Source organism: Gobio gobio (genome assembly GCF_949357685.1).
Source record: "Gobio gobio genome assembly, chromosome: 25".
Classification (NCBI taxonomy): domain Eukaryota; kingdom Metazoa; phylum Chordata; class Actinopteri; order Cypriniformes; family Gobionidae; genus Gobio; species Gobio gobio.
In genome coordinates this window covers 42,413,289-42,440,741 of record NC_137121.1, presented here as the reverse complement: position 1 = coordinate 42,440,741, position 27,453 = coordinate 42,413,289, and the positions used below count along the sequence as shown (strand labels likewise).

Genomic DNA, 27,453 nt, shown 5'->3' with positions numbered 1-27,453 from the left:
CGCAGATTATCTGGTAGTGCAAGGCGTTCACAGATCGAATCTTGCACCTCCCGATCTGCTCGCAGACACATTGGGGCCGCCCCGATAATATCAAACATGTTTGATATCTAGGATTATAAATCGGGCGTAAAACTATGATTACGTCAGTACTTCCACAAATAGCCACTGAGAGACAGGTCTACAAGGAGACGGAAGTGACGGAAGTTTTGAAAATGTCAACCGCGAAAGCAGCTGTACGGGTCCGGTGGACAACGGAGATGGAAGAACGGATGGTGGAGATGTGGCAACAGTATGAGTGTCTATTTAATGTCTCCTCAAAAGAATACCACAACCGGAACGACAAAGAGAAGAGCTGGGGAGAGATCGCTTCAGATTTGAACTTACCAGGTGAGTGTAAAAAGTTGCTAGCGCACTAGCTAGCAAATGTAAACATTAGATCTAGGTCAATTATCATCTGCTACATTCAGGTCTAACAAAAGATGAATGGCACAGTTTGTTTGAATAATATTACTAATATTTAATGATATTAGTTCAGTTGAATTTTAGAGAGGAAACACAGTGTATATCAGTGTCAGTGTATATTTTCAGTGGAGGAGGTGAAAACAAGAGCAACAACATTACGGACACATAACACCAAGCTTCTCAAACCTAAACCAAGTGGGAGTGGGGAGAAAGGGCTCACTCATAAGCAGGCTTGGCTGTTGAGGAATTTGGAGTTCCTCAAAAAACATGTTGCCCAACGCCCCAGTGAGACCAGTGTAAGCAGAGCAGTTTTACGGACAGGCATATTGTGTGCTTAAGTAATATAGATATTTAGATATTAATTATCAGGAAATAATTAGATATTAATTATCAGGAAATTTTCATTTAGGAGTGAACTAATCCTTTAAATTCTTGCACTGACAACATTTTTTTTCAGCTTGATCAATCTGTCAAAGACTTGATTGACGGGCAGGACATGGATGACCCCACCAGCGATGAGGACATTATAAATACATCCGAGGCACCAGGTAAAATAACACTTGTAAATGTAAAGACTAATAAAATGCTGAAAAAGTGATGACAGATTAGTTGTTTTGTCATTCAGGATGCCAGCCAGGTGTCCTATTTTACAGTTTGCGCAAAACAGATCAAGCAGTGACATTTTCATAACTGGTGTATGCAAAATGGTCAATGTTTATGATAATGTCTTTATTCAAATTATTTATTTTTTGTTATTCTTTACATATTATTATTCTTTTACATGTTATGGAGATATTTAATCATTTATAAATATTCTACTATATGCTCTGAAATGTTTATTTCTAAATGGATTCGCTTCTGTGCTGTAATAATAATGTGATTTCTCTTACTTTAATTTTTATCTCATTAACCACAGCACCACATCCCTCTACCCAACAAAGGGGTGAAGAACTCACCACCTCTTTTCCCACTCCCAAATCGGGATCGAAACGTCGCAAAGGGGATGCAGATTCTATTGAGCGACAGAAACTTAATTTGTTACAGCAAGTTACTTCAGTTCTTGCCACTCCAGATCCTTACAGTTCCTTTGGACATCAAGTTGCTGTGGAACTTAAATTAATAAAAAATGTAAGCATACAGACCAGGGCAAAGAAAAAAATAATGCATATTTTGTTTGAGGCCCAGGAAGCTGACCAGTCCACTCCATCACCATCCTCACACATTCCACCAGCTACATACTCACCTACACAAATGCTCTCCTCAACCCCTTCATACACACAGCCACAACATCAACACTACCATCAGCTCCTGCCTCCTCAGGGTCCTGCTCAGCCTCAAAACTATTTCAGGTTGTTAGAAGATTTGGATGAGTAGTTGCAGATAAAATATGCAGTACGATATACACAAAAACTTCATCACACATGCACAAAACTTCATTTAAGGGATAGTTCACCCAAAAATGAATATTTTGTCATTACTTACTCACCCTCATGTTGTTCCAAACCTGTTTATGACAAAATATTCATTTATATTCAATATTCAAATATTCATTCCTTTAACACCTGAAATGTATGACTATGGCATTTGAGGTTACTGTAAGAGATGTGTAGTTCAAAGTGAAAGCTTTTGAAAGTTTTATGAATGAATGAATATTTTAAAATGTTAAGTTGGCAGTTTAATACTTTCTATGTTGAAAATAATTGAATAAAGAACTGAAATGTGATCATGAATACTGTCTTTATTTTAATAATAGCAAATAGACATGCTGTGAGTTTAAATTATAATTTGTTTTTAAATAATTGCAATATTTTAAATGCCACAAAAAATATAAATGTAATCTAGCTATGTACATTATAATTTGTTTTTAAATAATTACAATATTTAAATACCACAAAAATATAAATGATGTAATCTTCTAACTATGTACATTGCTGTGCTACACCTAGCTAATGCTTATGTTTATCAATTCTCTAAACGTAGTCTTCTTGCCATGGCACCTGGCCAGCAGGTGACGTAAAATAATCCTTCAGGACATCACGTTGCTGCTTGGCAGTGAGGGTGGGGTTTCGTGCCCTTCCAGCTTGCAGATTCTGCATGGCCCCCAGACCATCTCTCCTCCATGCTCCTTCGTTGACTCTGTGGTCTGCATCCTCCCAGTCTGCCAGTGCTGGTGGCATGTAGGCCTCAGAACGGCGCTCACAAAGGAAGTTGTGGAGGCATGCTGAAGCCAGTGTGATCTTTGTAACACTGTCTGGATGAAGAAGGATGGTGGAGTGGAAAACTCGAAACCTATTGGCAAGAATGCCAAAGGCATTTTCTACAACTCTGCGTGCCCGTGAGAGTCGGTAGTTGTAGACCCTTTGGTTGTGGTCCAGCTGCCTGAAAGGGTAGGGCTTCATCAGATCTGTTCTTAGTGGGTAAGCCTCATCCCCCACAAGCATATAGGGCAGCAAAACATCTGACCTAGGAAGCTCTTCTGGAGGAGGAACATTTAGGAGCCCCTTGTCCAGCGCTTTCTTCAGTTCAGAACTGGCAAAGAGCCCAGCATCTGAAACCCTGCCCTGAGTGCCAACACTGATATAAATAAACTTATAATTCGCATCCACAGCTGCCATCATAAGAACAGAAAATCTGTTCTTATAATTGTGCCACGTGCTCCCACTGTGGGCTGGCGGCTGAATGTAGATGTGCTTGCCATCAAGGGCACCCAGACAATGTGGAAATTGCCATTTTTCTTCAAAGTTCTTGGCAATTGCTCGCCATTCATCCTCTGATTTTGGTGTCTGCAAAAATAAGAGCAGAATGATAGATTTATTTACAAGGTGAGAGATTTATCCTCACCTGATTTAATAGATTAACTATTGAATCTCAACCCCACCTATACAGAATTTCTCAATTCAGTGAAGTTAAACCTTATGCCAACCACATCTATACATTCTGTTATGTTTGTGTTTTCTCCTCTTTCAGTTTGTCATTTTCGAACTATGTTGGTTGTCTTCATATTTGTAAATACTGTATGTCATACTGTTTGTTATTGTGATACTAATAATAAAAATATTAGGAAATTCTAACCTTTAGAAAATCATCTTTCAAGACCTGATGTAGTGCCGCACATGTGTCCTTCACTATATCAGACACAGTAGTGGCCCCAATTCGGTACTGGAAACTCAATGATTTGTAGGTTTCACCTTCAACAGAAACACACATATTATTTAATTAAAATATAGTGCATTCATTTCATTAAATAATTTTGTTAGTTGAAAATATCACAGGTTTAAAATGGTAAATGTAAGTAGACTATGTCAAAGCTATTTGTATGTTTTCCTGTTTCCCTGTTTTATCATTAATTTAATCTCACTCCATAACAACACCATTTGAGATATCCAATATCCAAGCACAATTTAGCATTCTCAATGTTTATTGACATCATGTTGACTGAGTGTGGTGGCCAATGTAGTTCAACACAGGTGCTTTCAGTGCTTGGGCCCTAATTACTGTAAACTGAAAACACAAGAGACAAACCTGTTCATTTGTAAATACAAACCTGTGGCCAAGAATCTGAGGGTCAAGGAGAGCCTCTCCCTGGCTGTAATTGCCCGCCTCATCTTGGTGTCCTGCCTGGTGATCAGTGGTTCTACTCTCCCTAGCAGGATTTCAAATTCATCTGATGTCACCCGTAGCAGCTCTTTGAAACCTGATCTGTCCTCCAACTATACAAAAAAAAAAAACACACTTTTAATGATCTTAACCCTTAATAAGTATAAATATATATTTTCCACATTTGAGTGACACTAGCGAAAACTCAAAACATAACTTCAAAATCATGTATAACTAGCGCTACACTTGATGTGAACCATCATTAGTTATTTTGAATAGTCTTGAGCTTCTATCATTAAACAGCAGACATTTTGCTTTTGGTTCCTACTCACATTGTTAACAATCTGTTTGTATAATAATTTTTAGCCTATTCAATTACATTTAGTGTAGTTAATGCTCTGTAATTAATGTTAATGTTAGCTTTTCAACGTTTATCGTTTAAGATTCCTTTAAACATGTACAGTGTCATGTATAGAGTCCATAATATCAACTGAAAAAATAAAACATATCAGTACGATACAGTAACAAAATCTGAGAGAAATTGAAATTGAGAGACGGAGCAATCCAACCGATTTAATGTTACATGTCGGTATCTTGCACAAGAAGGCAACAAATTAACGTTACTTGCTGATCACCATTGTTACAGCTACTACACATTCCTGCTTCTGCTTCTAACACCTATTTGATTTAAATTTTACTAAAACACAGTTCTACACTGTAACAGTGTGCAGTACGTTAGCGCTATAAACTAATGGTAACATGTTGCCAAACAACTGTAAACAATCTAGCCCTTGCTAGCGCACTACTTTAAACATTTTAAAACGTTTAAAAATCGTACCTCTAGTTCTCGTTGAAGAACAGACAATCCATGCTGATCCCGTCTTCCCAACCATTTTCTCGTCCACGCTCGTTTTGATTTTCTTTTGTTTTTATTGCTACAAAGAATAAGTATTAATACAGCAAGTTGCCGCGACACACTATCCATTTTGTTTACATGCGCTTCCCCGTGAGATCGCGTCACGTGACGTGCTAAATCTGGCAAGATAATCTTAATAACATTTTGTAGTGTGTGATGCTTCACGAATTTCAAATCTTGTAGTGTGAGCAAGTTTAAGATTTGAGGGAAGAAAATCTGCAAAGATTCTCCTGAAGTGTGTGCTGCAACCAGATTTTACAATCGGATAGGATTTTAAAACTCCTGTAGTGTGAGCCAGGCTTAAGTGTGTTTTGGCAACCGCTACATAAAATTTGTTTTCACGTTTATCGATTCGATTTTGGTGGAAATTGGAAAAACGGTCTAGGATGAGTTTGAAAAAGTAGATTTTGATCAAATAAGAACATTGAGGACAGGATGTTTGACCAAAAATGGCAAAATTAGTATCTATGTTCTCGGCATGAGCCAATAAATGTATTATGACCAGTTTCATTAAACTAGGCTAATTTAATCAAAAGTTATTAGCCTTTTTGTAAATTTTGTTATAACTTTTGACCACAAGGTGGCACTACCCCAAAACTTTTTGAGTACCTTCAAAGCATGGCATGGAAGACACATACCAAGTTTCGTAACGATAGACTAATGCATTTGTAAAATATAGTATTTTAGCACATAATTCAAAATGGCCGAGAGCCAAAATGGCCGATATGGTAAAATTGAATATCAGACAACTCTGAATGCCGTCCTGAATCTAACGAGACAACTTTTATGATTTTTGGACAAACGGTTCAAAAGTTATAAGCAAAAATAGCCATTTTTTGTATCTCTGGACCAGTAGGTGGCGCTGCGCCGAAACGCTGCAGGCAGCCTCAGGTCATGGTTGGCATAACACACACCAAGTTTGGTAAGAATATGCTAAAGTGTTTCGGAGATAAAGCCTGACTTTCATTTTTGCATGCACTTTGTCGATTTAATTTGAGCGTTGTTCAATAACCGTTTGACTAATCATCTCGAGTCTAATACGCTTTTGTCAGCAGAGTCTGAAGATGATCTGGTTCAATTTTCGTGCAAATTGGAGCAACGGCCTAGGAGGAGTTCGCAAAAGTAGTTTTTTCGGTTAATTAAAAATGGCGGGAAAATTATTATGACGGAAAGTGACGTCATAGGGTGCAATCGAATCGGCTTGAGCCAAGGAATCAGAGGAAAAAAGAATTTGGTTTCTAGCCCTTATGGTTCAAAAGTTATTAGCAAAAACATGAGTCAAACTTTGGACAGGTGGTGGCGCTAGAGGGATTGTTTTAGAGATTCCAAAATTGGTGTGGTTAATGCTGGGACTGTCCTCTATCTGTGTGCCATATTTCACAACTTTCCCGCAAGCGGTTCTATGGGCTGCCATAGACTTTCGGCGGAATAATAATAATAATAAATATAGCTGCGAGCAGCCATTAACGGGGCCAAGCGCAAATAAGCCAATATAACATGCCAACACGGCTGGGAGGGTGAGACCAACTGCAACAATGAGCAATTAAAGGCATTTTAAGATGATTTTAGGCCTTAATGGCTGAAAAATCATATATACAGTCACTAATAATATGATTTAATGGTTTGTCACTTTTGACCAATAGGTGGCGCAGTAACGAAATTGATGTGGTGTGGTCAGAGTGAGATGACAATGACAAAGGCAAAGTTTGGTGTCATTATGTCAAAGCAGTGCAGAGATACAGCCTCAAGAGTCATTTTGGCATCATGGCTCAACTTTGTCGCTGCAGTATATGAAAACGGTTTTGTCTGTTGACACGAAATTAATAACTTTTTGCTGTAATAGTCTGAAGATGTTACGATTCGATTTTGGTGAAAATCAGGCAAATAGACTAGGAGGAGTTCGAAAAAGTAGGTTTCTGAAGGAAATCAAAATGGCGAACAGAATGTTTGGCCAAATATGGCAAAATTGGGATCTATGTTCTTGGCATGACCCAAGGAATATATTGAAACCATTTTTATGACAATAGTCAAATTTAATCAAAAGTTATTAGCATTATTGGAAAATTCACTATAACTTTTGTCCACAAGGTGGCGCTGCCTTGAAACTTTTTGTGTACTTTCAGGGCTTGGTGACAAAGACACACACCGAGTTTCGTAACGATACGCCAATGCGTTTGTAAAACATAGCACTTTCTGACAAAATTAAAAATGGCAGACGCCCAAAATGGTTGATATGGGAAAATTGGGTATGGTTTGACTCGGCGTGATGCCCCGACTCTAAAGAGACCAGTTTTGTGATATTTGGCTAAAGCGTTCTTAAGTTATAATCCAAAATATCCAATTTCTGTAGCTCTGGACCACTAAGTGGCACTGCGCCGAAACGCTGCAGGCAGCCTCAGGTCATGGTTGGCATAACACACACCAAGTTTGGTAAGAATTTGCTAAAGTGTTTCGGAGATAAAGCCTGACTTTCATTTTTGCATGCACTTTGTCGATTTAATTCGAGCGTTGTTCAATAACAATTTGACTAATCATCTCGAGTCTAATACGCTTTTGTCAGCAGAGTCTGAAGATGATCTGGTTCAATTTTCGTGCAAATTGGAGCAACGGCCTAGGAGGAGTTCGCAAAAGTAGTTTTTTCGGTTAATTAAAAATGGCGGGAAAATTATTATGACGGAAAGTGACGTCATAGGGTGCAATCTGAGCCAAGGAATCAGAGGAAAAAAGAATTTTGTTTCTAGCCCTTATGGTTCAAAAGTTATTAGCAAAAACATGAGTCAAACTTTGGACAGGTGGTGGCGCTAGAGGGATTGTTTTAGAGATTCCAAAATTGGTGTGGTTAATGCTGGGACTGTCCTCTATCTGTGTGCCAAATTTCACAACTTTCCCGCAAGCGGTTCTATGGGCTGCCATAGACTTCGTGGCGGAATAATAATAATAAGAAATCTAACGATTACAATAGGTGCCTGCACCTTCGGTGCTTGGCCCCTAAATATAGCTGCAAGCAGCAATACCGGGGCCAAGCGCAAAGAAGAAGACAAGACATGCCAAAATGGCTGGCAGTGTCAGATCAACTGGAGCAATGAGCAATTAAAGACCTATTAAGGTGATTTTAGGCAAAATAGCTGTAAAATGATAAATACAGTCAATAATAATGATTTAATGATTTATCACTTTCAACCAATAGGTGGCACAGTTACGAAATTGATGTGGTGTGGTCAGAATAAGGGAACAATGACACATGCAAAGATTGGTGTCAATATATCAAAGCAGAGTGTCAATATAGTGTCAATATGTCTGCAGAGATATAGCCTCAAGAGGCCTTTTCATTATAAGTATGGACCACATGGCGGTGCTGTTTTGAAACCGTTTAAGCAGCTTAAAGAAATGGTGCTGATGGCCAATTTCAAGTTTCGTAATGATACACCAATTCATTTGTGAAGCATAGCATTTTATATCATAAAACTGCATTGTAGTCAATGGGAATTTCATGTTTTGTTCTATTATAGCGCCACCAAGTGGCACAATCCTATCATTTTTTTTATGTGTCCTTGGAGTGAGCCCATACATGTCTGTGTCAATTTTGGTGAAAATATCTTGTTTAGTTTTGGAGTTATATACATTTATATGAAAAAACACATGAAAAATGACTGACACCTGACTTTGATTGGATTTTACACCCCCTTACTATCAATATTTTGACATTTGGGCATTAGCGATTTGCTATCGACCTATGTTTCCGAACTTCTGATGCTGGTTTCGTCTCGATCGGACTAGCGGTTTCGAAGATATCAGCTAATGTTTTTAAAGTGCTAAATTACAACGCTGCACAAATAATACGCCGAAACCTGGCAAGTCTGGTATCGTTGGACTTGGCGACGATTCAGGAGACAAAAAAAGTTACTCTCATGAAAATAAGTCAATCTCACCTAAAGTTATAAGCATTTGAAAAAAAAAAATCTCCACTAGGTGGCGCTACTTCGAAACTTCTTGGGCTCATTCAGGGCACCGTGTTGATGACCCAAACCGAGTTTCGTAACAATCCGTTCATGTGTTCATAAAATACAGCATTTTAGCACATAATTCAAAATGGCCGACAGCCAAAATGGCCGATATGGTAAAATTGAATATCAGACGACTCGGCATGCCGTCCTGAATGTAACGAGACCACTTTTATGATTTTTGGACAAACAGTTCAGAAGTTATAAGCAAAAATAGCAATTTTTAGTATCTCCGGACCAGTAGGTGGCGCTGCGCCGAAACGCTGTATGTTGCCTCAAGTCATGCTTGTGATGACATGTACCAAGTTTGGTTTGAATACGATAAAGCGTTGCGGAGATATTGCCTTAAGTGTGTTTTTGCAACCGCTACGTAAAATTTGATTGCGCATTTATCGCAAACAATTTGACGAATCAACTTGATTTGCAAGATTTTTTGTCAACATGGTCTGAAGATGATCTGGTTCAATTTTCGTGCAAATCGGATGAACCGTCTAGGACGAGTTCGCAAAAGTAGGTTTTTCGGTTAATTAAAAATGGCGGGAAAATTATTATGACGGAAAATGACGTCATAGGGTGCAATTGAATCGTCTTAAGCCAAGGAATCAGAGGAAAAAAGAATTTTGTTTCTAGCCCTTATAGTTCAAAAGTTATTAACATAAACATGAGTCAAATTTTGGACTGATGGTGGCGCTAGAGGGATTGAGTTTGAGACTCCAAATTTGCTACGGTGACATTTCAGACTGTCCTCTATTAGTGTGCCAAATTTCACAACTTTTTACCATACGGTTCTATGGGCTGCCATAGACTTCGTGGCGGAAGAAGAAGAAGAAGATGAATAATAAATATAGCTGCAAGCAGCAATACCGGGGCCAAGCGCAAAGAAGAAGACAAGACATGCCAAAATGGCTGGCAGTGTCAGATCAACTGGAGCAATGAGCAATTAATCACGCTTTAAGATGATTTTAAGCAAAAGGCTGAAAATGCATTGTAGTCTGAGAGTGTCAGACCAACTGCAACAATTAACAATTATACAGTTTAAGAAGATTAGGCAAAATGGCTGAAATATCATATATTGAGTCACTGATAATGTAAGTTAATGGTTTATCACTTTTGACCAATAGGTGGCACAGATACGAAATTGATGTGGTGTGGTCAGAATAAGGGAACAATGACACATGCAAAGTTTGATGCCAATATGTCAAAGCATTGCAGAGATACAGCCTCAAGAGTAATTTTGGCATAATGGCTCAACTTCGTCGCTGCGGTTTACAAAAACGGTTTCATCTATTGATGCAAAATCCCTAACTTTTTGTTGACACAGTCTGAAGATGATACGATTCAATTTTGGTGGAAATTGGACAAACGGTCTAGGATGAGTTTGAAAAAGTAGGTTTTGATCAAATAAGAACATTGAGGACAGGATGTTTGACCAAATATGGAAAAATTAGTATCTCTGTTCTCGGCATGAGCCAATGACTGTATTATGACCAGTTTCATTAAACTAGGCTAATTTAATCAAAAGTTATTAGCATGTTTGTAAATTTTGTTATAACCTCTGACCACAAGGTGGCGCTGCCCCATAACGTTTTGAGTACCTTCAAAGCATGGTGCGGAAGACATGATTTTTGGACAAAGAGTTCAAAAGTTATAAGCAAAAATAGCCATTTTTTGTATCTCCGGACCAGTAGGTGGCGCTGCGCCGAAACGCTGCATGTTGCTTCAGGTCATGCTTGTGATGACATATACCAAGATTGGTTTGAATACGATAAAGCGTTGTGGAGATATAGGCTTATGAGTGTTTTTGCAACCGCTACGCAAAATTTGTGTGCGCGTTTATCGAAAACGATTTGACAAATCAACTTGATTTGCAAGATTTTTTGTCAGCATGGTCTGAAGATGATCTGGTTAAATTTTCGTGCAAATCGGACAAACCGTCTAGGACGAGTTCGTAAAAGTAGGTTTTTTGGAAAATTAAAAATGGCGGGGAAATTATCATGACCGAAAATGACATCATAGGTTGCAATTGAATCGGCATGAGCCAATGACTCTATTATGACCAGTTTCAATATACTAGGCTAATTTAATCAAAAGTTATTAGCATTTTTGACAAGTTTGTTATATCTTTTGACCACAAGGTGGCACTGCCCTAAAAATTTTTGAGTACCTTCAGGGCATAGCAAGGAAGTCACATACCGAGTTTAGTAACAATATACTAATGCATTTGTAAAATATAGCATTTTTTGACAAAATTCAAAATGGCCGACAGCCAAAATGGCCGATATGGTAAAATTGAATATCAGACGACTCGGCATGCCGTCCTGAATGTAACGAGACCACTTTTATGATTTTTGGACAAACAGTTCAGAAGTTATAAGCAAAAATAGCATTTTTTCGTATCTCCGGACCAGTAGGTGGCGCTGCGCCGAAACGCTGTATGTTGCCTCAAGTCATGCTTGTGATGACATGTACCAAGTTTGGATTGAACACGATAAAGCATTGCGGAGATATAGCCTTATGAGTGTTTTTGCAACCGCTACGTAAAATTTGTGTGCACGTTTATCAAAAACGATTTGACGAATCAACTTGATTTGCAAGATTTTTTGTCAGCATGGTCTGAAGATGATCTGGATCAATTTTCGTGCAAATCGGACAAACCGTCTAGGACGAGTTCGCAAAAGTAGGTTTTTGGAAAATTAAATATGGCGGGGAAATTATCATGACGGAAAATGACGTCATAGGATGCAATTGAATCGGCATGAGCCAATGAATGTATTATGACCAGTTTCATTATACTAAGCTAATTAAATCAAAAGTTATTAGCATTTTTGTCAAGTTTGTTATAACTTTTGACCACAAGGTGGCACTGCCCCAAAACTTTTTGAGTACCTTCAAGGCACGGAGTGGAAGTCACATACCGAGTTTATTAACAATACACTAATGCATTTGTAAAATATAGCATTTTAGCACATAATTCAAAATGGCCAACAGCCAAAATGGCAGATATGGTAAAATTGAATATTTAACGACTCGTCATCCCGTCCTGAATCTAACGAGACCACTTTTATGATTTTTGGAGAAACGGTTCAAAAGTTATAAGCAAAAACAGCCATTTTTTGTATCTCCGGACCAGTAGGTGGCGCTGCGCCGAAACACTGCATGTTGCCTCAAGTCATGCTTGTGATGACATGTACCAAGTTTGGTTTGAATACGATAAAGCGTTGCGGAGATATTGCCTTAAGAGTGCTTTTGCAACCGCTACGTAAAATTTGTTTGCGCGTTTATCGCAAATTATTTGACGAATCAACTTGATTTGCAAGATTTTTTGTCAGGATGGTCTGAAGATGATCTGGTTCAATTTTCGTGCAAATCGGATGAACCGTCTAGGACGAGTTTGCAAAAGTAGGTTTTTCGGTTAATTAAAAATGGCGGGAAAACTATTATGACGGAAAATGACGTCATAGGGTGCAATCGAATCGTCTTGAGCCAAGGAATCAGAGGAAAAAAGAATTTTGTTTCTAGCCCTTATGGTTCAAAAGTTATTAGCATAAACATGAGTCAAATTTTGGACTGATGGTGGCGCTAGAGGGATTGAGTTTGAGACTCCAAATTTGCTACGGTGAAATTTCAGACTGTCCTCTATTAGTGTGCCAAATTTCACAACTTTTTACCATACGGTTCTATGGGCTGCCATAGACTTCGTGGCGGAAGAAGAAGAAGAAGAAGAAGAAGAAGAAGATGAATAATAATAATAATAGGAACGGGAACGGTTTCAATAGGTGCCTTCGCACCTTCGGTGCTTGGCCCCTAAATATAGCTGCAAGCAGCAATACCGGGGCCAAGCGCAAAGAAGAAGACAAGACATGCCAAAATGGCTGGCAGTGTCAGATCAACTGGAGCAATGAGCAATTAATCACGTTTTAAGATGATTTTAAGCAAAAGGCTGAAAATGCATTGTAGTCTGAGAGTGTCAGACCAACTGCAACAATTAACAATTATACAGTTTAACAAGATTAGGCAAAATGGCTGAAATATCATATATTGAGTCACTGATAATGTAAGTTAATGGTTTATCACTTTTGACCAATACTTTGACCAGTTACGAAATGTATGTGGTGTGGTCAGAATAAGGGAACAATGACACATGCAAAGTTTGATGCCAATATGTCAAAGCATTGCAGAGATACAGCCTCAAGAGTAATTTTGGCATAATGGCTCAACTTCGTCGCTGCGGTTTACAAAAACGGTTTCACCTATTGATGCAAAATCCCTAACTTTTTGTTGACACAGTCTGAAGATGATACGATTCGATTTTGGTGGAAATTGGACAAACGGTCTAGGATGAGTTTGAAAAAGTAGGTTTTGATCAAATAAGAACATTGAGGACAGGATGTTTGACCAAATATGGAAAAATTTGTTTCTCTGTTCTCGGCATGAGCCAATGACTGTATTATGACCAGTTTCATTAAACTAGGCTAATTTAATCAAAAGTTATTAGCATGTTTGTAAATTTTGTTATAACCTCTGACCACAAGGTGGCACTGCCCCAAAACGTTTTGAGTACCTTCAAAGCATGGTGCGGAAGACATGATTTTTGGACAAAGAGTTCAAAAGTTATAAGCAAAAATAGCCATTTTTTGTATCTCCGGACCAGTAGGTGGCGCTGCGCCGAAACGCTGCATGTTGCTTCAGGTCATGCTTGTGATGACATATACCAAGATTGGTTTCAATACGATAAAGCGTTGTGGAGATATAGGCTTATGAGTGTTTTTGCAACAGCTACGCAAAATTTGTGTGCGCGTTTATCGAAAACGATTTGACAAATCAACTTGATTTGCAAGATTTTTTGTCAGCATGGTCTGAAGATGATCTGGTTCAATTTTCGTGCAAATCGGACAAACCGTCTAGGACGAGTTCGTAAAAGTAGGTTTTTTGGAAAATTAAAAATGGCGGGGAAATTATCATGACCGAAAATGACATCATAGGTTGCAATTGAATCGGCATGAGCCAATGACTCTATTATGACCAGTTTCAATATACTAGGCTAATTTAATCAAAAGTTATTAGCATTTTTGTCAAGTTTGTTATATCTTTTGACCACAAGGTGGCACTGCCCTAAAACTTTTTGAGTACCTTCAAAGCATGGTGCGGAAGACACATACCAAGTTTCGTAACGATAGACTAATGAGTTTGTAAAATATAGTATTTTAGCACATAATTCAAAATGGCCGACAGCCAAAATGGCCGATTTGGTAAATTGAATATCAGACGACTTGGCATGCATTCCTGAATCTAACGAGACCACTTTTATGATTTTTGGACAAACGGTTCAAAAGTTATAAGCAAAAATAAGCATTTTTCATATCTCCGGACCAGTAGGTGGCGCTGCGCCGAAACACTGCATGTTGCCTCATGTCATGCTTGTCATGACATGTACCAAGTTTGGTTTGAACACGATAAAGCGCTGCGGAGATATTGCCTTAAGTGTGTTTTTGCAACCGCTCCGTAAAATTTGTTTGCACGTTTATCGAAAACGATTTGACGAATCAACTTGATTTGCAAGTTTTTTTGTCAGCATGGTCTGAAGATGATCTGGTTCAATTTTCGTGCAAATCGGATGAACCGTCTAGGACGAGTTCGCAAAAGTAGGTTTTTCGGAAAATTCAAAATGGCGCGAAAATTTTTATGACGGAAAATGACATCATAGGGTGCAATCGATTCGTCTCGAGCCAAGGAATCAGAGGAAAAAATGATTTTGTTTCTAGCCCTTATGGTTCAAAAGTTATTAGCATAAACATGAGTCAAATTTTGGACTGATGGTGGCGCTAGAGGGATTGAGTTAGAGACTCCAAATTTGCTAGGGTGACATTTCAGACTGTCCTCTATTAGTGTGCCAAATTTTACAATTTTTTACCATACGGTTCTATGGGCTGCCATAGACTTCGTGGCGGAAGAAGAAGAAGAAGAAGAAGAAGATGAATAAATATAGCTGCAAGCAGCAATACCGGGGCCAAGCGCAAAGAAGAAGACAAGACATGCCAAAATGGCTGGCAGTGTCAGATCAACTGCAGCAATGAGAAATTAATCACGTTTTAAGATGATTTTAGGCAAAAGGCTGAAAATGCATTGTAGTCTGAGAGTGTCAGACCAACTGCAGCAATGAACAATTATACAGTTTAAGAAGATTAGGCAAAATGGCTGAAATATCATATATTGAGTCACTGATAATATAAGTTAATGGTTTATCACTTTTGACCAATAGGTGGCACAGTTACGAAATGTATGTGGTGTGGTCAGAATAAGGGAACAATGACACATGCAAAGTTTGATGCCAATATGTCAAAGCATTGCAGAGATACAGCCTCAAGAGTCATTTTGGCATCATGGCTCAACTTCGTCACTGCGGTTTACAAAAACGGTTTCATCTATTGATGCAAAATTCCTAACTTTTTGTTGACACAGTCTGAAGATGATACGATTCGATTTTGGTGGAAATTGGACAAACGGTCTAGGATGAGTTTGAAAAAGTAGGTTTTGATCAAATAAGAACATTGAGGACAGGATGTTTGACCAAATATGGCAAAATTAGTATCTCTGTTCTCGGCATGAGCCAATGACTGTATTATGACCAGTTTCATTAAACTAGGCTAATTTAATCAAAAGTTATTAGCATGTTTGTAAATTTTGTTATAACCTCTGACCACAAGGTGGCACTGCCCCAAAACTTTTTGAGTACCTTCAAAGCATGGTGCGGAAGACATGAATTTTGGACAAACAGTTCATAAGTTATAAGCAAAAATAGCCATTTTTTGTAACTCCGGACCAGTAGGTGGCGCTGCGCCGAAACGCTGCATGTTGCCTCAGGTCATGCTTGTGATGACATGTACCAAGATTGGTTTGAATACGATAAAGCGTTGTGGAGATATAGGCTTATGAGTGTTTTTGCAACCGCTACGCAAAATTTGTGTGCGCGTTTTTCGAAAACGATTTGACAAATCAACTTGATTTGCAAGATTTTTTGTCAGCATGGTCTGAAGATGATATGGTTCAATTTCTGTGCAAATCGGACAAACCGTCTAGGACGAGTTCGCAAAAGTAGGTTTTTTGGAAAATTAAAAATGGCGGGGAAATTATCATGACCGAAAATGACATCATAGGTTGCAATTGAATCGGCATGAGCCAATGACTCGATTATGACCAGTTTCAATATACTAGGCTAATTTAATCAAAAGTTATTAGCATTTTTGTCAAGTTTGTTATATCTTTTGACCACAAGGTGGCACTGCCCTAAAACTTTTTGAGTACCTTCAGGGCATAGCATGGAAGTCACATACCGAGTTTAGTAACAATATACTAATGCATTTGTAAAATATAGCATTTTTTGACAAAATTCAAAATGGCCGACAGCCAAAATGGCCGATATGGTAAAATTGAATATCAGACGACTCGGCATGCCGTCCTGAATGTAACGAGACCACTTTTATGATTTTTGGACAAACAGTTCAGAAGTTATAAGCAAAAATAGCAATTTTTCGTATCTCCGGACCAGTAGGTGGCGCTGCGCCGAAACGCTGTATGTTGCCTCAAGTCATGCTTGTGATGACATGTACCAAGTTTGGTTTGAATACGATAAAGCGTTGCGGAGATATTGCCTTAAGTGTGTTTTTGCAACCGCTACGTAAAATTTGTTTGCGCGTTTATCGCAAATGATTTGACGAATCAACTTGATTTGCAAGATTTTTTGTCAGCATGGTCTGAAAATGATCTGGTTCAATTTTCGTGCAAATCGGATGAACCGTCTAGGACGAGTTCGTAAAAGTAGGTTTTTCGGAAAATTCAAAATGGCGGGAAAATGTTTATGACGGAAAATGACTTCATAGTGTCCAATCGAATCGTCTTAAGCCAAGGAATCAGAGGAAAAAATAATTTTGTTTCTAGCCCTTATGGTTCAAAAGTTATTAGCATAAACATGAGTCAAATTTTGGACTGATGGTGGCGCTAGAGGGATTGAGTTAGAGACTCCAAACTTGCTATGGAGACACTTGAGACCGTCCTCTATAAGTGTGCCGAATTTCATAACTTTTTACCATACGGTTCTATGGGCTGCCATAGACTTCGTGGCGGAAGAAGAAGAAGAAGAAGAAGATGAAATATAGCTGCAAGCAGCAATACCGGGGCCAAGCGCAAAGAAGAAGACAAGACATGCCAAAATGGCTGGCAGTGTCAGATCAACTGGAGCAATGAGCAATTAATCACGTTTTAAGATGATTTTAAGCAAAAGGCTGAAAATGCATTGTAGTCTGAGAGTGTCAGACCAACTGCAACAATTAACAATTATACAGTTTAAGAAGATTAGGCAAAATGGCTGAAATATCATATATTGAGTCACTGATAATGTAAGTTAATGGTTTATCACTTTTGACCAATAGGTGGCACAGATACGAAATTGATGTGGTGTGGTCAGAATAAGGGAACAATGACACATGCAAAGTTTGATGCCAATATGTCAAAGCATTGCAGAGATACAGCCTCAAGAGTAATTTTGGCATAATGGCTCAACTTCGTCGCTGCGGTTTACAAAAACGGTTTCATCTATTGATGCAAAATCCCTAACTTTTTGTTGACACAGTCTGAAGATGATACGATTCGATTTTGGTGGAAATTGGACAAACGGTCTAGGATGAGTTTGAAAAAGTAGGTTTTGATCAAATAAGAACATTGAGGACAGGATGTTTGACCAAATATGGAAAAATTTGTATCTCTGTTCTCGGCATGAGCCAATGACTGTATTATGACCAGTTTCATTAAACTAGGCTAATTTAATCAAAAGTTATTAGCATGTTTGTAAATTTTGTTATAACCTCTGACCACAAGGTGGCACTGCCCCAAAACGTTTTGAGTACCTTCAAAGCATGGTGCGGAAGACATGATTTTTGGACAAAGAGTTCAAAAGTTATAAGCAAAAATAGCCATTTTTTTTATCTCCGGACCAGTAGGTGGCACTGCGCCGAAACGCTGCATGTTGCCTCAGGTCATGCTTGTGATGACATGTACAAAGATTGGTTTGAATACGATAAAGCGTTGTGGAGATATAGGCTTATGAGTGTTTTTGCAACCGCTACGCAAAATTTGTGTGCGCGTTTTTCAAAAACGATTTGACAAATCAACTTGATTTGCAAGATTTTTTGTCAGCATGGTCTGAAGATGATATGGTTCAATTTCTGTGCAAATCGGACAAACCGTCTAGGACGAGTTCGCAAAAGTAGGTTTTTTGGAAAATTAAAAATGGCGGGGAAATTATCATGACCGAAAATGACATCATAGGTTGCAATTGAATCGGCATGAGCCAATGACTCTATTATGACCAGTTTCAATATACTAGGCTAATTTAATCAAAAGTTATTAGCATTTTTGTCAAGTCTGTTATATCTTTTGACCACAAGGTGGCACTGCCCTAAAACTTTTTGAGTACCTTCAGGGCATAGCATGGAAGTCACATACCGAGTTTAGTAACAATATACTAATGCATTTGTAAAATATAGCATTTTTTGACAAAATTCAAAATGGCCGACAGCCAAAATGGCCGATATGGTAAAATTGAATATCAGACGACTCGTCATGCCGTCCTGAATGTAACGAGACCACTTTTATGATTTTTGGACAAACGGTTCAGAAGTTATAAGCAAAAATAGCAATTTTTCGTATCTCCGGACCAGTAGGTGGCGCTGCGCCGAAACGCTGTATGTTGCCTCAAGTCATGCTTGTGATGACATGTACCAAGTTTGGTTTGAATACGATAAAGCGTTGTGGAGATATTGCCTTAAGTGTGTTTTTGCAACCGCTACGTAAAATTTGTTTGCGCGTTTATCGCAAATGATTTGACGAATCAACTTGATTTGCAAGATTTTTTGTCAGCATGGTCTGAAGATGATCTGGTTCAATTTTCGTGCAAATCGGATGAACCGTCTAGGACGAGTTCGTAAAAGTAGGTTTTTCGGAAAATTCAAAATGGCGGGAAAATTTTTATGACGGAAAATGACGTCATAGGGTGCAATCGAATCGTGTTGAGCCAAGGAATCAGAGGAAAAAAGAATTTTGTTTCTAGCCCTTATGGTTCAAAAGTTATTAGCATAAACATGAGTCAAATTTTGGACTGATGGTGGCGCTAGAGGGATTGAGTTTGAGACTCCAAATTTGCTACGGTGACATTTCAGACTGTCCTCTATTAGTGTGCCAAATTTCACAACTTTTTACCATACGGTTCTATGGGCTGCCATAGACTTCGTGGCGGAAGAAGAAGAAGAAGAAGAAGAAGAAGAAGAAGAAGAAGAAGATGAATAATAATAATAAGAACGGGAACGGTTTCAATAGGTGCCTTCGCACCTTCGGTGCTTGGCCCCTAATAAGAACGGGAACGGTTTCAATAGGTGCCTTCGCACCTTCGGTGCTTAGCCCCTAATAAGAACGGGAACGGTTTCAATAGGTGCCTTCGCACCTTCGGTGCTTGGCCCCTAATAATAAGAACGGGAACGGTTTCAATAGGTGCCTTCGCACCTTCGGTGCTTGGCCCCTAATAATAATAGGAACGGGAACGGTTTCAATAGGTGCCTTCGCACCTTCGGTGCTTGGCCCCTAATAAGAACGGGAACGGTTTCAATAGGTGCCTTCGCACCTTCGGTGCTTGGCCCCTAAATATAGCTGCAAGCAGCAATACCGGGGCCAAGCGCAAAGAAGAAGACAAGACATGCCAAAATGGCTGGCAGTGTCAGATCAACTGGAGCAATGAGCAATTAATCACGTTTTAAGATGATTTTAAGCAAAAGGCTGAAAATGCATTGTAGTCTGAGAGTGTCAGACCAACTGCAACAATTAACAATTATACAGTTTAAGAAGATTAGGCAAAATGGCTGAAATATCATATATTGAGTCACTGATAATGTAAGTTAATGGTTCATCACTTTTGACCAATAGGTGGCACAGATACGAAATTGATGCGGTGTGGTCAGAATAAGGGAACAATGACACATGCAAAGTTTGATGCCAATATGTCAAAGCATTGCAGAGATACAGCCTCAAGAGTAATTTTGGCATAATGGCTCAACTTCGTCGCTGCGGTTTACAAAAACGGTTTCATCTATTGATGCAAAATCCCTAACTTTTTGTTGACACAGTCTGAAGATGATACGATTCAAATTTGGTGGAAATTGGACAAACGGTCTAGGATGAGTTTGAAAAAGTAGGTTTTGATCAAATAAGAACATTGAGGACAGGATGTTTGACCAAATATGGAAAAATTAGTATCTCTGTTCTCGGCATGAGCCAATACATGTATTATGACCAGTTTCATCAAACTAGGCTAATTTAATCAAAAGTTATTAGCATTTTTGTAAATTTTGTTATAACCTTTGACCACAAGGTGGCACTACCCCAAAACTTTTTGAGTACCTTCAAAGCATGGTGCGGAAGACACATACCAAGTTTCGTAACGATAGACTAATGCCTTTGTAAAATATAGCATTTTTTGACAAAATTCAAAATGGCCGACAGCCAAAATGGCCGATATGGTAAAATTGAATATCAGACGACTCGGCATGCCGTCCTGAATCTAACGAAACACCTTTTATGATTTTTGGACAAACGGTTCAAAAGTCATAAGCAAAAATAGCCATTTTTTGTATCTCCGGACCAGTAGGTGGTGCTGTGCCGAAATGCTGCATGTTGCCTCAAGTCATGCTTGTGATGACATGTACCAAGATTGGTTTGAATACGATAAAGCGTTGCGGAGATATAGCCTTATGAGTGTTTTTGCAACCGCTACGCAAAATTTGTGTGCGCGTTTATCAAAAACGATTTGACAAATCAACTTGATTTGCAAGATTTTTTGTCAGCATGGTCTGAAGATGATCTGGTTCAATTTTCGTGCAAATCGGACAAACCGTCTAGGACGAGTTCGTAAAAGTAGGTTTTTTGGAAAATTAAAAATGGCGGGGAAATTATCATGACCGAAAATGACTTCATAGGGTGCAATTAAATCGGCATGAGCCAATGAATGTATTACGACCAGTTTCATTTAACTAAGCTAATTTAATCAAAAGTTATTAGCATTTTTGTAAATTTTGTTATAACCTTTGACCACAAGGTGGCACTGCCCCAAAACTTTTTGAGTACCTTCAAAGCATGGTGCAGAAGACACATACCAAGTTTCGTAACGATAGAATAATGAGTTTGTAAAATATAGTATTTTAGCACATAATTCAAAATGGCCGACAGCCAAAATGGCCGATTTGGTAAAATTGAATATCAGACGACTCGGCATGCCTTCCTGAATCTAACGAGGCCACTTTTATGATTTTTGGACAAACGGTTCAAAAGTTATAAGCAAAAATAGCCATTTTTCATATCTCCGGACCAGTAGGTGGCGCTGCGCCGAAACACTGCATGTTGCCTCATGTCATGCTTTTGATGACATGTACCAAGTTTGGTTTGAATACGATAAAGCGTTGTGGAGATATTGCCTTAAGTGTGTTTTTGCAACTGCTACGTAAAATTTGTTTGCGTGTTTTTCAAAAACGATTTGACGAATCAAGTTGATTTGCAAGATTTTTTGTCAGCATGGTCTGAAGATGATCTGGGTCAATTTTCGTGCAAATCGGTTGAACCGTCTAGGACGAGTTCGTAAAAGTAGGTTTTTCGGAAAATTAAAAATGGCGGGAAAATTTTTATGACGGAAAATGACGTCATAGGGTGCAATCGAATCGCCTTGAGCCAAGGAATCAGAGGAAAAAAGAATTTTGTTTCTAGCCCTTATGGTTCAAAAGTTATTAGCATAAACATGAGTCAAATTTTGGACTGATGGTGGCGCTAGAGGGATTGAGTTTGAGACTCCAAATTTGCTACGGTGACATTTCAGACTGTCCTCTATTAGTGTGCCAAATTTCACAACTTTTTACCATACGGTTCTATGGGCTGCCATAGACTTCGTGGCGGAAGAAGAAGAAGAAGATGAATAATAAATATAGCTGCAAGCAGCAATACCGGGGCCAAGCGCAAAGAAGAAGACAAGACATGCCAAAATGGCTGGCAGTGTCAGATCAACTGGAGCAATGAGCAATTAATCACGTTTTAAGATGATTTTAGGCAAAAGGCTGAAAAATGCATTGTAGTCTGACAGTGTCAGACCAACTGCAACAATGAACAATTATACAGTTTAAGAAGATTAGGCAAAATGGCTGAAATATCATATATAGAGTCACTGATAATATAAGTTGATGGTTTTTCACTTTTGACCAATAGGTGGCGCAGTTACGAAATTGATATGGTGTGGTCAGAATAAGGGAACAATGACACATGCAAAGTTTGATACCAATATGTCAAAGCATTGCAGAGATACAGCCTCAAGAGTCATTTTGGCATCATGTCTCAAATTCGTCGCTGCGGTTTACAAAAACGGTTTCATCTATTGATGCAAAATCCCTAACTTTTTGTTGACACAGTCTGAAGATGATACGATTCGATTTTGGTGGAAATCGGACAAACGGTCTAGGATGAGTTTGAAAAAGTAGATTTTGATCAAATAAGAACATTGAGGACAGGATGTTTGACCAAATATGGCAAAATTAGTATCTATCAGTTTAAGAAGATTAGGCAAAATGGCTGAAATATCATATATAGAGTCACTGATAATATAAGTTAATGGTTTATCACTTTTGACCAATAGGTGGCACAGTTACGAAATTTATGTGGTGTGGTCAGAATAAGGGAACAATGACACATGCAAAGTTTAATGCCAATATGTCAAAGCATTGCAGAGATACAGCCTCAAGAGTCATTTTGGCATCATGCCTCAACTTCGTCGCTGCGGTTTACAAAAACGGTTTCATCTATTGATGCAAAATCCCTAACTTTTTATTGACACAGTCTGAAGATGATACGATTTGATTTTGGTAGAAATTGGACAAACGGTCTAGGATGAGTTTGAAAAAGTAGGTTTTGATCAAATAAGAATATTGAGGACAGTATGTTTGACCAAATATGGTAAAATTAGTATCTATATTCTCGGCATAAGCCAATAAATGTATTATGACCAGTTTCATTAAACTAGGCTAATTTAATCAAAAGTTATTAGCATTTTTGTAAATTTTGTTATAACCTTTGACCACAAGGTGGCACTGCCCCAAAACTTTTTGAGTACCTTCAAAGCATGGTGCGGAAGACATACCACATTTCATAACGATAGACTAATGCGTTTGTATTTTAGCACATAATTCAAAATGGCCGACAGCCAAAATGGCCGATATGGTAAAATTGAATATCAGACGACTCGGCATGCCGTCCTGAATCTAATGAGACCACTTTTATGATTTTTGGACAAACGGTTAAAAAAATGATAAAAGCAAAAATATCCATTCTTTGTATCTCCGGACCAGTAGGTGGCACTGCGCCGAAACGCAGCATGTTGCCTCAGGTCATGCTTGTGATGACATGTACCAAGATTGGTTTGAATACGATAAAGCATTGCGGAGATATTGCCTTATGAGTGTTTTTGCAACCGCTACGCAAAATTTGTGTGCGCGTTTATCGAAAACGATTAGACAAATCAACTTGATTTGCAAGATTTTTTGTCAGCATGGTCTGAAGATGATATGGTTCAATTTCTGTGCAAATCGGACAAACCGTCTAGGACGAGTTCGCAAAAGTAGGTTTTTTGGAAAATTAAAAATGGCGGGGAAATTATCATGACCGAAAATGACGTCATAGGGTGCAATTGAATCGGTATGAGCCAATGAATGTATTATGACCAGTTTCATTAAACTAAGCTAATTTAATCAAAAGTTATTAGCATTTTTGTAAATTTTGTTATAACCTTTGACCACAAGGTGGCACTGCCCCAACACTTTTTGAGTACCTTCAAAGCATGGTGCGGAAGACACATACCAAGTTTCATAACGATAGACTAATGAGTTTGTAAAATATAGCATTTTAGCACATAATTCAAAATGGCCGAAAGCCAAAATGGCCGATATGGTAAAATTGAATATGCAAGTTGAATATGCAAGTGCAAATAATTGTGGTGGTGCAAACTTTTTTTTCATTTCTACAAATTGTAATTACTGTGCCTGCTGTGAGCTGATACACTGACTGAACCACCATTCTATAATTAACAAATTCAACTTCATCTTCACACTCTAAACTTTAAAGCAGGCTTTAGGTTGTTTAATTAGTTACTTCCTTTCACTGTGCTTTGTGCACATGACAGAGAGCTAAATGCAGCACGCAAAATGTAAATCCACATCTCGGCGGACATGTCGTGGACGACCAACACCTCCAGCCTGGTCAAGAAGGCTCACCAGCACCTCTTCTTCCTGAGGACACTGAGGAAGAATCAGCTCTCCTCGGCTATCCTGGTGAACTTCTATCGCTGCCCAATAGAAAGCATCCTGACCAACTGTGTGGCAGTATGGTATGGGAGCTGCTCTGTTGCGGAGCGCAAGGCACTGCAGCGGGTGGTGAAAACTGCCCAGCGCATCACAGGGACTCCACTACCTGCCATCGAGCACATCCAGAGGAAACTCTGTCTGCATCGAGCTCGCAGCATCCTCAAGGACTCCTCTCACCCAGCCCACAGACTGTTTTCTCTCCTGCCCTCCGGCAGGCGTTTCAGGATCCACCGGACCAGGACCAGCAGACTTAAGAACAGTTTTTTCCCCAGAGCTGTCTCTTTACTGAACTCAAACCCCAGCTGATCCACTTCCCTCATAAACTGCTAACTCTCCTACCTCACACCTACATTCACTTTGTTATTTGCACTACCGACTGTTTATTACAGTAACAACTGTTTACTTATGCATTTTGCACTAAAATACCTTAACTGGATTATGCTCATTTGCACTGCCGACTGTTATTTACAGTACCTACTGTTTACATTTGCATTTTGCACCATACTTCTAACTGTAATATGCAATCACTTTCCACTGCACTTTTACACTTTCTTGGATAGCTTCTGTCCATAATTTATTGCACTAACTTAATCCACTGCTATATTCCTCGTTTAGCCTAACATATCATTGTATAACTCTATCTGTAAAATTCTGTTTATAGTAATAGCCATCTGTATATTATATTCATAGTACATATTCACCTGTAAATTCTGTTTATAGCAATATAGCCATCTGTATATTTATTCACTGTACATATTCACCTGTAAATTCTGTTCTGTTTATAGTAATAACCATCTCTCTATTTATATATATTTATATATATTCAGTACATTTCCATGTCCTGCACTTATGCAACCTTTGTATATCCTGCACTTGCTGCTATTGCACTTCTGGTTAGACCTAAACTGCATTTCGTTGCCTTGTACTTGTGTAATGACAATAAAGTTGAATCTAATCTAAAGAGCTGAAAGAATTTTACTTGCCCGACCAGACATAAGTAGTCTGATTAACTGTTGAATAACAAACATAACTAAAGAATAACCAAAACGCAATAATGATTCAGATTGTATTTAATTTAGTGTAAGTGATAGTGGATAATAATGTATGTAGGGCCTACTATAATGTTACTGACGGTAACAAGGTTGCCCTGTTGAGGCTGGTGCAGCCTCTCAAGGAGAAATTAAAACAAATCAACAGCACACACAAAGATTGAAAATGTGATAGTTTCATATAGTGTTAATTTTGTCACCTATTTTTTATTCAGTCTTAGTCTTAGTCTTGTGCCAAATGTCCTTGTTAGTTTTAGTCATATTTAGTCATTTAGATATCTTTTTTTGTTAGTCAAGTTTTAGTCGACTAAAAGTCTCGTCATTTTAGTCTAGTTTTAGTCAAAAAACAACTCAAGGTATCTTAGTCAAGTTTTAGTCTACTAAAAGTCTCGTCATTTTAGTCTAGTTTTAGTCAAAGGAAAACTCTGCATACAACCTGCATAATGTATGTGCCACAACACCACAGCTAACTGGATGATTTACAGTGTAGATGCCTAAAATCAGCATTAGCTTATGAGACGATGGGCACAAATATTGATTTCGATCTTGATTCAGTATGAATTACATATGTATAGGCCTATAGCCTACTGTACATATAAGGAAAACAAGTTTGCCTTTTAGCACTATTTTAAACTTTTTTGGGGGTTATATTATATTTGCTTGCATTCACTATTCACTATTATTAACATCTTAAAATGTAACAAATAAGTAAGCAGTTATAATCTGCAATACTTTTTTGAGCAACTAGACTACATGTATATTTATTAAAGAGCCATACAGGCACCAGTAAAGGCATTACAAGTGAAACTTTTTATTGTTCCAGCCACAAAATGGCTCTAATTTGCCTCTTTGCATTGGAATTCTCTATTTTAACCTTGATTAATACACTAATTGTAATATAAATAATACAAATATTAGAAGAAAAATGTTTTAAGTGGTCATTAATGGACCATAAGTATTGCACAAATAGTATTTAGTACCAAAAGATCACCTCCAAATATTCAATAAATATTATTGAACTAAAATATAGGCTATTTATTTAAAAAAATTGTTAAGATGTACGGTCACATTTGACCATCAATGAGTATAAGTGTGACTTAATTAGAATACCTGAGGGCTAAATACAAGAAAAACATTAACATTAATGTTAACAATGTTGCATCTCCACTACCACTCTCCATAATAAAATGATACTGTAAATGTGGCTGACGTAATAATTAATGCACACTATATGCTGTAGGCTACTGTTTACCAAAAATTGATGCAAACACCTGTGTAGTGAAGCTGTTGTGTAACTTGCGCGGCTGTTGTGTAACTTGCGCAGAAGTATTGAGCGCTCCGTGAACCACGTGACTGACCGCGCGCGCCGCAGCTAGATGACAGGAGGAGAATGAGAGAGACCTGTAGCCTACTCGAGCAACAGCGCGAACTCTTTCGGAATATTTTGAACTGCTGAATTTTCATCTCATGATGAAAAAGTAGAGACGATTGTAGACGAAAATGAAGAGAGATTTTATCTTAGTTTTTATTTTATGCAAAACATTTTAGTCTCGTCCTTTTTCGTCAACAATAGAGCATGTTAATTTAGTCTTAGTCGGCGTTTTTGGACATTGATGCAGTCTCGTCATCGTCTCGTCTTCGTCAGGGAAAAAAAGGTTGTTGACGAACATATTTAGTCTCGTCTCGTCTGACGAAATTAACACTAGTTTCATACAACAGTTTAATAAACAGTTCAAATGAAGTGAATTACATTTTAGACACAATATGTACTTGTTCTTTTTCAGCAGAAAAAAATAGTTAGAAACAAATCACAGCAGCATGTCATGACAGCACCTTATCATTAGTGATTACCCTTTCATAAACAACTGCCTCATTCAATGAATCAGCCGTTTGAACAAATCGTTTGAATAAATGACTCAATGACTCACCCATTAAGATGGTCACCTTCCGCCACCTACTGGATGTTTATGTTCATGTGTAAATTATTTAATTTG

At 38.3% G+C, this 27,453-nt stretch overlaps 1 protein-coding gene across 1 annotated transcript in view; it reads right to left on the bottom strand.

The window, feature by feature from the left end:
- Positions 1-2,181: 2,181 nt before the first annotated feature.
- LOC307121311 (uncharacterized protein) overlaps positions 2,182-27,453 on the bottom strand; it is a gene marked incomplete at its 5' end in the record, with an annotated part of 152,899 nt that continues 127,627 nt past the window's right edge. The window contains 3 exons of the mRNA XM_079808829.1: positions 2,182-3,245; positions 3,535-3,650; positions 4,007-4,172. Of these exons, the coding sequence (XP_079664955.1) occupies positions 2,433-3,245; positions 3,535-3,650; positions 4,007-4,172 (1,095 nt within the window). The 3' untranslated portion in view covers positions 2,182-2,432. The remainder of the gene's footprint in view (positions 3,246-3,534; positions 3,651-4,006; positions 4,173-27,453) is intronic.